The 15,054-nt window shown below is 45.4% G+C and overlaps 1 protein-coding gene across 7 annotated transcripts in view; it reads right to left on the bottom strand.

Annotated features, from left to right (window-relative positions):
- Positions 1–15,054, bottom strand: part of Nrp2 (neuropilin 2) — a 115,148-nt gene that overhangs the window by 73,249 nt on the left and 26,845 nt on the right. For all 7 annotated transcript variants that reach the window (XM_087567805.1, XM_087567803.1, XM_087567804.1 and 4 more), the window contains 2 exon segments: positions 6,589–6,770; positions 755–985 (listed from right to left, as the gene is read on the bottom strand). In XM_087567805.1, coding sequence (XP_087423931.1) covers positions 755–985; positions 6,589–6,770 — 413 coding nt within the window.

The raw sequence follows: 15,054 nt of genomic DNA, 5'->3' as shown, positions 1-15,054 counted from the left end.
GAAGGTATCATTACAGTACCTGCTCTACAGAGGAAGAAATTGAGTTTCGGAAGGTCAGTGACATTTCCCTGTTCACATTACTAGGAAATAGCAGAGCTGGAACCCAAACCCTGCTTGCCTGCCCAAATCTTACGCTTTTCTCAAGATGAAATTGTTCCTATGTACCAGGAATCTTTTACTTTAGAAAATCCTTAGAGCAACCACGAAGATGAACAATTTGTTTTCTTTCCAGTACTAATTACATGATCCGTGTTGGTTCCTCACCTGATTTATACAGGTTCCTCTTGGCCATAAATGATTGCTTTTCAATAGCCATGACTATATTAATAGTAATGAAATAATAAATAGTACTCGTGATAATAGTGAGGATAGATCATTTCACAGTCAGGATTCTGAGAGGTTCAATAACTTGGCTGAGCTGTACAGCAGAGAGATTCAAGTCTAGTCAGTCTGGCTAGTCCTTCCACATGGTCACAGCATACGATATTGATTACCTTCTATTAAAAAAAAACTTGGTGTAGAAAGGAACATCACCTATAGTTTTGCAATCTCTGATGGTTAATCTCAGTTGTCAACTTGATGAAATTTAGAATTACCTTAGAGATAGTCTTCTAGGTATATCTGTGGGGGGATTTCCCTGGTGGGGTTAATTTTAGTGGGAAGATCTGCCCACTTTGGGTGCTACTATTCCCTAGGCCAGAGTCCTGACCTTTATAAGAAGGAGAAAGGGAGATGAGCATGAGCATTCACTCACCATGTGGAATGCCATCCCAGATGTCCAGCCAGTCATATTTACAGTCTCCTTCCCCCACTTGTAGAGGGTCATGCTCCAGGTCAAAGGTCAGGAACTGTAGGATGATCTCCATCCTGGGTTTGGCCAGGATGGTGAAGGTACAGTCCAGATTGTGTGGATATTTCTCTGGAAACCCTGGAGATTCAATGGTCCCATTGGGGCTTGTAAAGTTCTTGGAACAATCTTCAGAGCCTGTGTACCAGAGAGAGAGAGAGAGAGAGAGAGAGAGAGAGAGAGAGAGAGAGAGAGAGAGAGAGAGAGAGAGAGATCATTAGAGAGTAACCTTTCTTTGCTGTGTCCTCTGCTTTGGGTTATTTAAATGTTTGCATTTATGTCCCTCTACTCACAAGGTTTCTATTTCTTCTCAAGTGGCCCTTGGAGCAACATACCCTTCCCCTCTAAGTTTCCAGCCCTCTAGCCAGCCTCCCTTTTGGACAGGAATTAGGGCAGAGCGGGCAATTGCTTTGAATATTAGAATACGAGCAACAGTTGAGGGTAAGAGGTAAAGAGGTGTGTGTGTGTGTGTGTGTGTGTGTGTGTGTGTGTGTGTGTGTGTGTGTGAGAGAGAGAGAGAGAGAGAGAGAGAGAGAGAGAGAGAGAGAGAGGGAGGGAGAGAGAGAGAGATCTTGAAAGAGGAACAGAGTCTTCTTTCTCAATTACTCAGCTGCTCACTCCAGAATGTAAGTTATTTCAATCCTTAAGGAAGGCTTGCTGGTTGCCAGCAGAGAAGACAATGTTATCCCTTATTTATTGCTGACCTCAACACTAGCCTCTATTGTACCCTAGCCAGCTAAGTGCCCCTTTTCCCTCCAAGTTCCAAGGTGCCTCAGGGGAGGGGCAAAGGGGAGCCTTAGCCCCATTCATGTCCTGACTGTATTAAAACGGGCTGCTCTGTAGTGGTGGGACAATTAACAATCGCGGTTTTTAGCCGGTGGATCACAGCAGGGCGTTGGGATGTTAAAGGCCGCTAGGGCGGCGAGTCTGGAAAAATGCAGCAGTGGATTGACATTTGGAAGTCTTCTGGTGCCTTTGTGGTGGGGATGGCCTTGTTTCTCTCCTAAGCTCTTGGGTTAGCTTTCTGGGGACGCATCCCGATAGAACATGACACACACTCCCAGCCTGCTGCAAACTTGGACAGCAGCAGGGGCAGTGGGAGGATTACAGCCACCACAACCCCAGACCTCGAGGCGGAGTCAGAGCAAAGGAGCCCTTGTGCTTTAAACCCAGTAACTGTTCTTCTGGGCCGAGCCAGGAATGGAGCCTGGAAACACAGAGACCCCGCATGTACACAGAGCAAGAATGGGTACAAGCTAATGACGTGGATGCAAATGCTGGCAATTACAGTGGTTTTTAATCACTGCCTTTGGATTTTAAAATAAGTAAAGGAAGCAGGACTTACAAAGGGGATAACAGACACTCTAAGCATGAAGAAAACATCAACAACAACAACAACAATGAAATACACAATAAGCCAGGTGTTTATTGGCAGGAAGTACCCTCTGGGGATCACACTGAAATATAACTGTGGGATGTCAATTTGCCCATCTTAGCCAGCAGCGGCATCTTTATCTGGGGCTCCTGTAGCAGGACCCTCTGCAAGTCTCTTTATAGATGATGACTTTCTGGAAAGCTGCAAATGTCTGACTTGGAGAAGGTACCATGCAAATAAGCCTATGTGTATTTGGGGCAAGCACATCACTTTCTGTAGCTGGAACAGCATAGGAAATTCCCAGTAGCTACGGCTATATCCATCAACACTTCCTCTCCATTGTCATTGCTGCATCTTGGGTTGTAGGAGCAAGAACAAACCTTCCTGGGTTATTTGGAGCTCTAGGCGCCATATCTCAGAGACTTTGCCTTTCGTTCAATGGCACAGCGGCAGCAAGGAAGTCCCAGCATGGCCAGTGGGCAGCTAGCTTGGGTGGGATGAGCTGGGGTGGCCCCCCTCCCTTCCTCAGGCAGCAAACTCCTGAGGGCTTCCTCAGTGGCCTGGGATGATGTGATTTGGGAAAGCCGGGCCAGCTGGCTGATCTTCAGGGGGCCAAGAAGAATTTTGAAAAGGTTAGAGTTTAAGGCTGCTATGCAGATTTCTTCATAGTGCAAATATGGAGCCTCACACAGTACTGGATGGAAATCGACTCTGTTCACAACTGACTGGAAAGTTAGCTTCTTCAGAGTCCCCTCCCAGAGCTGGCTCTATTGTCAACTCTTTAGAAGGCATGGGGACTTGGCACCTCCTTGGGAGTTGAGAATTTATGATAGAATCTTTGATCCTTGTCATCCACGGGGAATCAAAGTGTTTCAACAATGGACATACAGCGCCTAATATGGGCCCAGGAGAAATGTGAAATTCAAAAGTGTTCAGTTTCAGCATCCCCAGGCTTAGCATGTAACTGGAAGGGATTTTTCAATGTTAAGTACTTTGTTAAGTCAAACAAATAACAAACAAACAAAACAAACAAACAAAAAACAGAAAAAACAGTTCATGTCTGACACATTGTTAGAAATGGATACATTCTGTGGCTTGTTTTGAATGAGGTAAGAAAACATTATTGTTCTATCCTTTGTAAGCAGAAAAGAATCTGGCATCTTTTAAATTTTTATTATTTGTCTCTAGTCCTACCATGGTCAAAGCACCTGAGTGGTAACTAAAAATCCAAGTCAAAAGGGATCCTGGAAATGGAGACAAATTTGCATCTTGCAGAAATCTGACAAATTCATAATCCTTTCCTGAAACATGTTAAAAGGACAAAATTTTTTAAAATACCCAGCAGACAAATGTTTATGTCAGTTCAATGACAAGACCAACATGAGTTCAGGCAAGCATGAACTATGTATTGAATTCTAGGACAGTGTGGGCTACAGAGTGAGTCTCTGTCTCATAAAACAACATAAATCTGAAGTTGGGAGGCTGGACTGTTGTGAACCATTCCCTCTGAAAGGGCTTTGGCACACAGGACAGTTTATAACAGGGAGGCTGAGGAGGAGGAACCTAACCATACAAGGATATTAAAACGCAAGGGCCTGAAGTCAAGCTTGACTTGACCACAGGTAGCGATGCTAGGCCTTTATCTTAGGGGCTCGGAGTACTGGGCATTCCTCTTCCAGGGGGCAAGCCTCACAATTTTACTTTCAGAAATGCCACCAAGTAATGGACACAGGAGATAAACCTAGATTTTAAACTTCTGCTAAAAGAACATCAGAAAAGCAACAAACACTTCCAACTGATTATGATTCCTGTGTCACCTTTCAACTTTTAAAAAATTTCCTTGCCTTATTCTGTTCCAGGTTTGGTGACTTCGGGTCGTTACAGTTTGCAACTTTTTCTTGGCTTACCCTTTTCCAGGTGACACAGCCTGGTAAAAATATACAATGTTTCATCCTTCCTTTAGGGTAGACATGACCTTCCACTCCAGCCATATGCTCTGTGTGTCCCAGTCTTTTGGGTGCACGTTTCTCAATGTAACTCTGTAGCAGAGCTTGCAGAAAGGCAAGCTTCCAGAGCTTTCTGTATGGCTGTTTGTGTATCTGTGTTTACAGTTCCCCCTCTCTTTTCATGAATCTGACTGGCAAACATAGCTATGTTTGTTTGGGTTTCTTCTGAATGTCCACCCATTTCTTTCATGCTCTGAGGATGATGTAAACTTTGTAAACTGTGTATTTTCTCACAGGACTGCAACCATGGAAATAGGGACACAAGGCAAGGCACCTACCTAGAAGAATATATACCTTCCGAAACGCCTTGATTTTGACTTTCACTCTCTTATGCATCCTGTCCTTGGTACTTATAGGAGTTAGGAGTGAATTTCATACCACTGAGGATGCTGAAAGGGGCCCTGGGCTTTCTTTTACACACTCTCAGCCTTGTAGTTTGGGGCTGTCACTCACTAGAGTATCTCTTCCAGTGGTCATCTCAGTCCTTAAAGTGGGCTGCCTCACTGCCCCAGGCTCAAGCCACCTACCTATCTTAGCTGGAGCCTCTCTTTTAGGCTCTTCACAGACCTGCTGCCCTATTTAAAATTCTACCTTTGCATGTCATCTAAATAGCAGGCTGTGTCACAGATCTCTCTTGTGGGTTTTATCTCTTAATGCCCTCCTTTCAAATTTGTCCGCGACTTTCTGGAGAGTTTGGGGAGCACTGAGATATGAGCCATAAGACCAGAGATAAGATTAAAGGCCCCTGGAAGGTCTTGCATGGGCTGACTTCCTTCTGTGGTAGAGCTGAGCAATGGGCTTGGCCCCTGGGACTCCTCGTCACAGGTTGCAGCCTTTTTCAGTTGCATTTCCAACACAGTGACAGTGACCTGTGCCTCCCCATAACACTCACAGTACAGTTTCCTTTGATGTGGCCAGAAATACAGATGGTGACATGAGTGATGAGGGTTTGTCTACCTGTCTTTCCCACAAGTCAAGGACAAGAAATCTGCCTCGTTCCTTCTTTCCCTCACACTCTTAGAAGAGGATGCTCATGGGTACACTGATCTGCACTGGGAATCAAAGACTCGTGAATCCAGCTATGCAGGGGGCTCACGGCAGCCCCCAGCCCAGGACACAGATCAGTTCCTGAGAGTGTACCACGGCCAGAGACATGAAGACGCATGGCAGACGGGGCCATCTCATGTCCATGCCTTCTCGGAGCTTAGGTCCTCACTCTGACTGCTGACCACACTCCTGCGTTTGACTCCATCTTCCCAGGCAGACAAGTCCAACAAATACTTAGAGCGGATATAAAGGTTGTTCCACCACTTCCTCCCAAGAAACGCCGAATGAAAAAGGAAGCAAATTCCCCTTGCACTGAACTAAATAAGAGTCAGACTTGGGTTTCTCAATGACAGGATGACAACTTCTCCTGGAATCGGACTCCATGGTGGAGTTACAGAAGTTAGGCTCCCAAAGAAAGAAAACACTCAAATGTGGAGGCAGATCTTCTGTGGGACGATTGCCTGAGTGGGCAAGGCGAGGGAGAATTAGGGCCACTCCTTCCTCAGCCACAGTGAGGGCTGGCATGGGACAGAGGACACATCACAGGGAGAGCGGAGTGTGGCCCTAATGCAGCACCTTCAGATGAGAACTATTCTACTGAGCCTCAGAAGTTAGTCCTGCCCATAAAGGCCCAGAGTACCTAATGAGATGCATGGGCCCCAGCGGTCAACTCAAAGAAGTGGTATGTTTTCTGCCCTGGTTTCCCCTAACTTTCGGTAGCTTTTCAGGGTGTCTGATTCCCTAGCATATGGGAAATAGGAGTTCAGTGTATAGGGGTGGTAAAATGGATTGCCAAGGAGGAATGTCTAGGAATCATAATTTAATTTGAAAGCAGTGACTGACCTCATTCTGGAGGTCATGGCCAGATCTTTAGAAACTCTAAACAATGAAAAGATTATATCCTCCAGCCCCATGTAATTCCAAATAAAGACCACACTCAACCATGAAGTGGTTAGGAAGAAGTTCAATCAAGTTCAACCATGAAGAGCCACTTAATTTAAAAATCACAAAAATCCAATTCTTCCAAGAGATGTTCTTATATTTACACCCTGGGCCCCTCCTCCTATGCTGATGCCACACCTCTCCCCTCAAATTGGAAGCCACTTGACTTGCCTTTTACTATCACGGCATTACCAGATTCTCCTCAGGCCTTCCTGGGCTCACTTTACGTGTCTCTTCACCTGCCACCACAGTTAGGCCAAATGACTGAAGCCCTCACCACCGGATGCCATCCACCGACCAGGGCTTCCCTCTGTGTTCCACCTTTTTCCGTAAGACACCCCTCTGTGGCCTCTACTCTAGACCCCACTAACCTGTTTTGAAGATCTCATAGCGTAGGGAGAAACCTGCCCCCTGCCGGGCGTAGTCTGATGTGAACTTGATATATAACACGGAGCCGGAAGAGATGATGGTGGGAGGGGCAATGTTCCCACAGTGCTTGCCCAGGAGGTCAGCTGACTCACTGTCTCCATCCCGAATCTCAATGAAGTCATACCTAGGTGGGGACAGCAAAAAAGAACACAGATGAGAAAAGACCAGTCTGAAGACCTGGGAAGAACCATTATCCTCTTTTGACTCTCCCTGGTCTTTTCAGGTGTTATGGACCTATCAACAAAGGGGACCTATCAACAAAGGATACCGTACTTGCTTTGGCACACGGGCAAACACAGCCACAGGAAGTTGCTTTGTTCAAGCTATAGCGAATGAGTGCATGGGTGGGAGGCCTTATCTCTTGTTCACAAACAAGCAATTGCATCATTCCATCAGGATCTCAAAGTAAGCATTGTTTTGTTTTGTTTTGTTTTGCCCTCTTGGGTGGCAGTAGCATCCTTTTTATTTCTATTGTGACCTCGATAAATCTTTGTCTCTCCTTAACTCTGTCATTGCAAGTTACTGAAATGCTTTGAGCATCAATGTCTTCAAATGGAACAGGAGGAGAAAAATAGCTGCTCCAGCGTGCTGACGTGAAGATGGGTTGAAAAATTACATGCCAGAGGCTGGTACCCTGGGGACGGTTCAGAGGTGTTTGTTCTCCTGTCCCCTGGCCTGTTTCAATTTTCTCCTGAGCCGTCCCCTCTTTCATTTGTTTTTAATTGGCAGTCTCTTCATCTGGAGTCCACCTCCTTCCCTGAGATGTGCAAAGTTCCCACTGGCACTGTCTAGTCAACAGGACTTCAAAAGGCATCAGCACTAAATCAGATAAGGCAATAAAAACTTCCCTCAAAGCCTGGTGTCTCCCTGGGGACTGTGCCTGCATACCCACAACTAGTAGCCTTCTAAGAGTTAGGGCTACCTGGTCTCCCCCAAGCTGTAGCCTATGCTCCCTTCAGATTGAGTCAATTGGCCTGGCGTGGGGTGTAGATATCTCGAGGTCTTCCTTGGCCAGGTTCATAGACTTATTAAAAAGAGGAAGAAGTAGTCCCTCTTCTTTCTGATACCTGGTTTTCAGCCTCAGCACATGCCCAACGAAAGATCCTTCTAAGTTTCCAGTTGCTAATTAAAGCACAGAGCTGAAGTGGAAACTTCCTCCCAGACAGGAAGAAACAACAGTTTTGTCAGAAGCCATCCATCTACCCATCTCTGCTCTCCCTCTCTGAATTTTATATCAACCTGTACAAATAACACTGGACCACTTGTGGTCAAGGAAAGAGGTTGACAGTGCAGCCCTCCCTGGGATGTGGCCTCCAGCTCTTGTCACACTGGTCTGTGGGAGCTGGCTGTCTGCACAGGTGGTTGGAGTAAGTTAGAGAGGCCTGAGGCTTCACATCAACCTCTGGGAGCCATATTTCAGATTGCTCGCCCTTTCAGAATAAATAGGCCCTTAAAGGAAAGCTAAGGAGTGTAGTTTATCCTGAGGCCCTGGAGGGAGAGCCTCCTGTAACCAAAAGAACTACGGGAGCCAGGAGCCGGATCCCTGGAGAGATCTGGAGATGGTGTGATAGGGGCTTCCACAGGAGCTCCGGTGAGATAGCCAGACTATAAAGGCCCCAGGGTAGGGCGGGGGAATCTGCTTAGGTCTGGAATTTTTCAGTGTGGGAGATAGTACTGACTTTGAAAGGAAGCTTCCTCAATTCCAAAACAAAAGTGAAAAGACATTTGGTTTGAGGGGAAATTCCCCACCCCTCTGGAAAGCCCCTCTGCGCCCTTCCACTCTGAGTGAAACACCGCTCAGCAGTCACAGTCAGCTGAGCACCAGTGTGCCTGGCAGGGTGCACACAAGTCAAGCAGCCTTTCCTCACTCCTCACGGACTATATATATTTGTAAAACAAAGCGCATAAATAAAATTTAGTGGATATATCCACTAAAGGCTTCTAAAAGAACTGAGAAAATTAAGCTTTGACTCTTTGTGAGCCCCCAAACTCAGGGGAAGGAGTGCTGAGGAGATGCCTTAGAGGATATGTGCTTGCTAGACAAACATGAGAGCCTGACTAAAAGCCTCAGAAGCCAGGTAAGGCTGGATACAGTAGAGTGTGTCTGTAATCCCATGGCCCCTGTTGTGAGACCAGAAGTAGAGATAGGAGATGCCCTGGAAGCTTGCAGGCTGGCTAGACCCTGTCTCAAACAAGGGGGAGACAAAGGCTGACACCCAAGATTATGCTCTGACTTCACACATGAACTCTGGGACAGCAGCACATTCATGTTTGTGTCCGTGTGTGTTTGTGTGTGATCGGATACTTTTAAAATGAAGATATAACAGTGGCAGTGAGATATGAGGCGTGTTCTTCAGTTAGAAGCTTTGTATGACTGAACCTCATCTGCGTAAAGAGTTACTATAGTGTCTGGTACTTAAGAAAGCTAACAGGTTTGTCGAATTCTCACACCCATTTTGGAGGCAAAGAAGTTGAGTCATGCACCTAGATGATGGTTCTCTGAAGAGATAGAGGTCCAGGAGTAGCAGTACAGTGAATGTGGAGATAAGCTCTCCCGACTTTTTTTTTTTTTTTTTTTTGGCAAAAATGAGACAGAGTAGTTATGTACGTAGCCTTTAAGTCAGAACCTTAGGATATTCTGCCTAACAAAACAATCAGAGAGTGGCGTGAGGATGTATATGAGTGTTTTTAAAGAAGCATATGAAAAGTGAGAAGATGTTTCCCTTATAAATAGCATCATGTTGAAAAATCCAACTCGAGAGGGCGAGCAAATCAATTCTGGTATATTTATAAAATGAAGTATTCAGCTGCTACAGAAAAATAGTGTGGCAGGTCTGGATTTTTTGGCTTTACAGGAAAAAAGTTCATGATATACTATTAATGTAAAAAGAACAGATTTCTAAAGTCCATCTTAAAATGCACACATGAATTTTTTTTTTTTTTTTTGCCTAAGCAACGAGAAAACCAAAGTTGAAAAAAAAAACTCCATCTAAGATACTAGCAGAGACATATCACCAACAGGGAAATTTCACCTTCTTTGCTTTCTTCTGCTATTTGAATTATTTTTATAAGTTCACATTCCTTCAATAAAAATGGATTCACAAAAAGAACCACAGTCCAGAAATTTTCAAAGTAGAAATGCTGAGGAAGACAATCCCTTATGATTTAGCAGGGATGAACATGGTTGGGAAAATCCCATCTACTGGGCACTGAAGCAGGGTCAGAGTTCAAGGCCAGTTTGGGCTATGTAGTATTCTGCCTCAAGAAACCCAAACAGACAAACGAAAATTAGCAGATAGGTGTGGGCTCTTTACCATCCATCTCACTGAGTTGGAGTAGAACAAAGACCACGCGAGTCATGGTGTGTCAAACTAAAGGAGGATGGTATTTCAGATGTCATACTCAATAAATAATATTTTAAAAATATAATAAAAACCCCTGGTATGTGGCTTTTGGTTGGTGTTTTAAATTTATGTTTACTTATTATTATTTATATATAAAGGACAGAGAGACCTTTCCCACCCCACTGGCTAGTCCTCAGAAGTGGGTGGGTTTTGTCAGGTTGCCCAATCACCTTTCGGAGTCATTTAGAGGACTGACAGAATCAGCCAGAAGGCAGGGTTACCAACAAATGCCATTGCCGAGGGCTTGCCTTAGTTTACTCAGTGACCAGACCAACCCCAGGTCTTTTTTGTAACCTGGCCAGCAACAAACCCATGTCTACTTTATCTGTACACACCCGGTGAAGGCGGTGTACTTGCACAGAAGTTCCTCTAGGCCAATGAGCCTCTCTCTCTCTGTGCTTGGTAGTTAAAGGGACCCCCCCCTCTCCCCCAGAAACGTTTTGTGCAGCAAATAACCAGGCCTTCCTTAAACTTAGGAAAACCGAATGTTTTTCTAGCAAATGTGCTTGAGGGAGACAAGACCATGAGTAACAAGTTGGCACGCAAGTTTGTTCTTCTGGGTCCTGACTGCACCCTGTGGACAAGTCCCACCTAACCGTGTGGCCTTCTAGAAGGGCTTTCGATATAAAGGGCACACTCCCCGTGACACACTGACTTCATATAGAATGTCTCATTTACCTCCTGTGTGACAGAGTCATTTGGGGAAATTTTTTATTATTAGGGATTTGCTGCAGCTGGAGTAAATCTCCTTAGAAATTTCAGTGTTGTCAAGTTCATTTGTGAAGGGCTCAGAGGAAGCTCAGGAAGTTTGTGGCTTTGGAGTAAACGCAGGCTTTGCGTGCAGCCTTGAATCTCCAGTGTTTGTTTGATCAAGAAATCTGGGGTGCAGACTCGAGCTTCACCCCAAGGACAGTGAAATGGATGACTTGAAAGCTGCCCTCTCCCAGCCTATGGCTGCCTCCCCAAAGCCAACATGAAGCAGCTAACAGACATATTAACTACAGTGTTTGAATTTCATTATTCATAATCTCTCTCAAATGAAAAAATTCCTTTCGAAGCCTTAACACTACCTCTTCTTATTTTAGTTATTTATTTTTTCCCCCTGAGCCAAAGTGGCCATCTTTCCCTCACTCTTGTTTTCTCGCTCAGACGGTCCCTGAGTACTTTCTTTCCTGTCAACACACGGCTTGTGACATCTGCTTGGGCAGCATTTGTCTAGAGAATGCTTCCTCCACTCTCTCAGCTTCAAAGTCTTTATTTCTTTGCCCCAAATCCACACTGGGAATGGGGGAGGCAAGAGTTGGCATCAAAATATGGGCAGTGGAATTAATTTCCTGAGTCCAAGGGGGAGAGAGAAAGAGAGAGACAAGAGTGGCGCCATCTCTCCCTCCCGTCACGTGGCAAACATGGAAAAACTCCATATCTCACTCTCCCAGGAGGTCACCCAGGCTAGGCTGGCTACTGCCGAAGATGTGGAAGACTCCCCCAGCTAACGCTCTTGTTTAGAGCAGTTTAAGGTCTACCCTGGGTCTTGCCTGCCTTCCTGGGTGCACATATATCTGTGAGGAGGAGTTTTATATCTAAGGTGCAACCCTTGGGTCCCTAGAAGGATATTATCCCCAATCTCAGCATTTGGGTCTCCACAGAGGACTGCCTGCACCCAGGAAACCAGACTCCAGCAGACAGGTCCTGCTTCCCTTCATGTTGCTTCCCTCACACATGTCAAGGACACAGACTGAGAGCTTTCTCAACTCCTGGGCCCTTGCCCTTCTACTTCCTGTGTCTCTTATACTCATTAGCTCTGTCCATGGCCGGTACAATCTTTCAGGCTTAAGTGCAGACACCCCTCCCAAGGCCTCTCCTGACTTTCTCCGTCAGGTGCCATTCCCTCGTTTACTCATCCCCTTCTGGAGAGGGTTAGCCTGTGCACTTGTCTATTTGCTTAGACCTGTCTCTTGTACTAGGGAGGAAGCAGGATGCGACCCGACTTGGCTCTTCACTGGTAGATTTGGACTATTTTGGGGTCCTTGGCACAGGCAGGGATCACTGTGTATTGAGGGAATAAAGGAAGACTGGATTCGCAGTTGGTGCTGTGTGTTCGCATGATGCTTTTCTAGCAGGGCGATGGGTCGGTCCCTGGTGTACCTTCTGCCTTTGCGCCCCAGCACATCTACTGAGCTATTCTGGTTGTGTGTGAAAACCTAAATGCTGCTTCGTGACACAAAGACATGAAATATAACATTTTGTGGAGAAGAAACATCTCAAATCCTGCTGACAGCATTTTCACTATTAGCGGCAAACAAATCAACTATAATTAAAATGCTGTCAAAGTGATTGGAGATTTTTCTCACACTTTCAAAGTTCCATATTTCATGAGTGGATTATCCAGGCCAGAGAATTTACCACCTCCCGGAGTGCCTTTCTTCTAGGAAGCTCAAAGACAGCTACAAACACTGTCTTATTAATCCTTACATTAAAACCTGCAGGGAAAATTGGAGGAAATGCCATCACAGTCGCTTGCAGCTCCCAAAAAACTCCCAACAAAGAAGCTGCCTGAGATACACGGAGGCTGCAGGGTGGGTCTGCACAATGTTGAGGTCTCTGGCAAACACAGGCCCAGAGCCAGGCCACCTGCTTCTTGGGTCCAGCCTTTACGGAGAAATTGGCTTGCTGTCAGATTAGCTCTTTTTAAAGAAGTACGTTTCGTTTCCTTGAATTTCTAATGCCCATTGTTACCACTCATTAGTAAGTAAACCAGTGGAAAGTGACCGTATTTATTGAGTAATTACTACGGAGCTAGACCCCCAGCTTAGCTATTGTTTCATTTAACCCTAACTTACTACACACTAGACTGGTCAGGGTCACCACTCATTTGGAGAAGCACAGATGGAGATTCAGGTTAACAGTCCAAGGTGATGACCAGGAAAGGTCAGGGGTAGAATTTGAACTCAGGTGACCTCACTCTACCGCACAGGCTTCACCTCCTTCCCTTTCACCAGATTGCCATGGCACAAAAGCTGGAGAGAGGCCAGCAGGGAAGAAACCTTCCTTCCTCAGGCTTCTACAAAGTGGGCAGAAGTATGGAGCGACATCACAGAACCCTGCTCCTTTTTTTCTCAGTCATCCTGATTAAACAAAGCCCGCAGGACGTGCCAAAATTAATAGACAGATCACCAGTGGGAACAGGGAGGAGGTTTGCAATGCACGGCTTCAAGATTTGCCCAGTGGAAATGCAGCTCATGTGTTCAGATGGGATAACGCATTAATTTCTGTAAGTGCAGTATTTTTATAAGCATGAGTACACCCGAATGGGAACATATGGCCCGTCGAGTGAGAAAATAGGATCCAGTGTATTTATAAGAGCTTCAAGTACCATCCACATATTCTAAAGTCCACAAATTCCCAACATGCTCCACGAAGGAGTCTCAGTGTAGTCATGAACTGGAGTTTTGTGTCTTCCCATGCAGGTTATTTCTCTAAGGAAGGGCTCTGGGACAAAACCCGCCTGAAATTACTATTACACAGATCCATGTCCAAGAGAGCACAACAAACTCCGGGAAGGAAGCTTTGGGGACAGAGCCAGTTAGTCCACGGCATTAGCTACTAGCGAAACCACAGATAAGACATCTACACTCTCTCTGTCTCAATTCTTCATCTATAAAATGGGAATAATAATACTCTACCCTCGGAGCCGGTTAGAAAGACTGGGAAGGCACATCCAGCATAGCGGCAGATGCCTTGGAAAAGAAGGCTATTTTTATTATAGGCATCATGTTAACAAAACATGGTGGTGAGGGATGAATTGCATACCTGCACACACACACACACACACACACACACACACACACACACACACACCCCACAGAGCATCTTGAAGACAGAGAAGATGACATAAGAAACCACAGCTACAGCCTAGCTACATACAGTCCCAGTGCTGCCAATCTTGGGGGTAGATTTCCACAAATCTACCTCTTACAGTATCCATGTGCTTGAGTTGTTGAGAGATTTATTTCAGTCTGGAAGTTCTGAGCCTGGGATCTGAGCCCAGGGTGCCAGGGATAGGTTCAAAGCCACTTATCTTCCATTTACTGGATTTCGTTTGCTTGTTTTTAAACAGGATCTCATATCTTAGGTTGAATGTTCTGAGTAACCAAGGATGGCCTTGAACTCCTGATCTGTTTGCTTCTACCTCCTAAGTTCAGAGATTATAGGTGTGTTCTACCATGTTCAGTGTATGTAGTACTGGGAGGTAAACCCCGAGGCTTGTGTATTCTGGGCAAACATTCTATCAACTGGGCTACATACTTAGTTTGAAAAGTTTTCTTTCTATCTATCTATCTATCTATCTATCTATCTATCTATCTATCTATCTATCTATCTATCTATCTATCATTTGTATCTATCCACCATTTATCTGTCTGTCTGTCTGTCTGTCTGTCTGTCTGTCTGTCTTTAAATGGTATTGGGCTTAAACCCAGGGACCAAACACTGGAACACCACACTGCCACTGACTGATACCTCCAGCCCTCATTCGCTGTGTCTGGAGCAGTGAGGTACTCATCTCTTGTCAGCCTGTTGAACCGAGACGCAGAATTAGCTCAGCAGACTGGCTGACACACAGTCAGTCCTCAGTGAGCAGATTTTGTCACCACTGCTATCATCATCGTTATCATTCATCTACCTGTAAAACCTCGGTAGTTCTAACACTGGAGGATTGTTTGTATGTCTGCACTGGGACCAAGTGCCTTTTCCACAGCAGCTGCGTGCAGTTGCGTTTTCTTCCTTCATTTCTTCAAGCCACAAATCTCTGGTGTTTGCAGCTTTTTGTTCGCGGTTCCCTCCCAACCAGGGTCACCACGCTCGTTAGAAGGGAGGAAATCTGACCACCCAGCAAAGGAAGTATGCACAGAGAATAACCCAAAACAAACTGGAAGAATTATTCTCAAAAACCTTGAAGGCAAGAAAGTGGAAACTGCAAATGCCATCTATTTATAATCGCAGCTT

The sequence above is a fragment of the Rattus norvegicus genome, chromosome 9 (assembly GCF_021556685.1).
Source record: "Rattus norvegicus strain SHRSP/BbbUtx chromosome 9, alternate assembly SHRSP_T2T, whole genome shotgun sequence".
NCBI lineage: Eukaryota > Metazoa > Chordata > Mammalia > Rodentia > Muridae > Rattus > Rattus norvegicus.
Note: the sequence above shows the minus strand (reverse complement) of the source record. Positions and strands in the feature narration are given on the sequence as shown.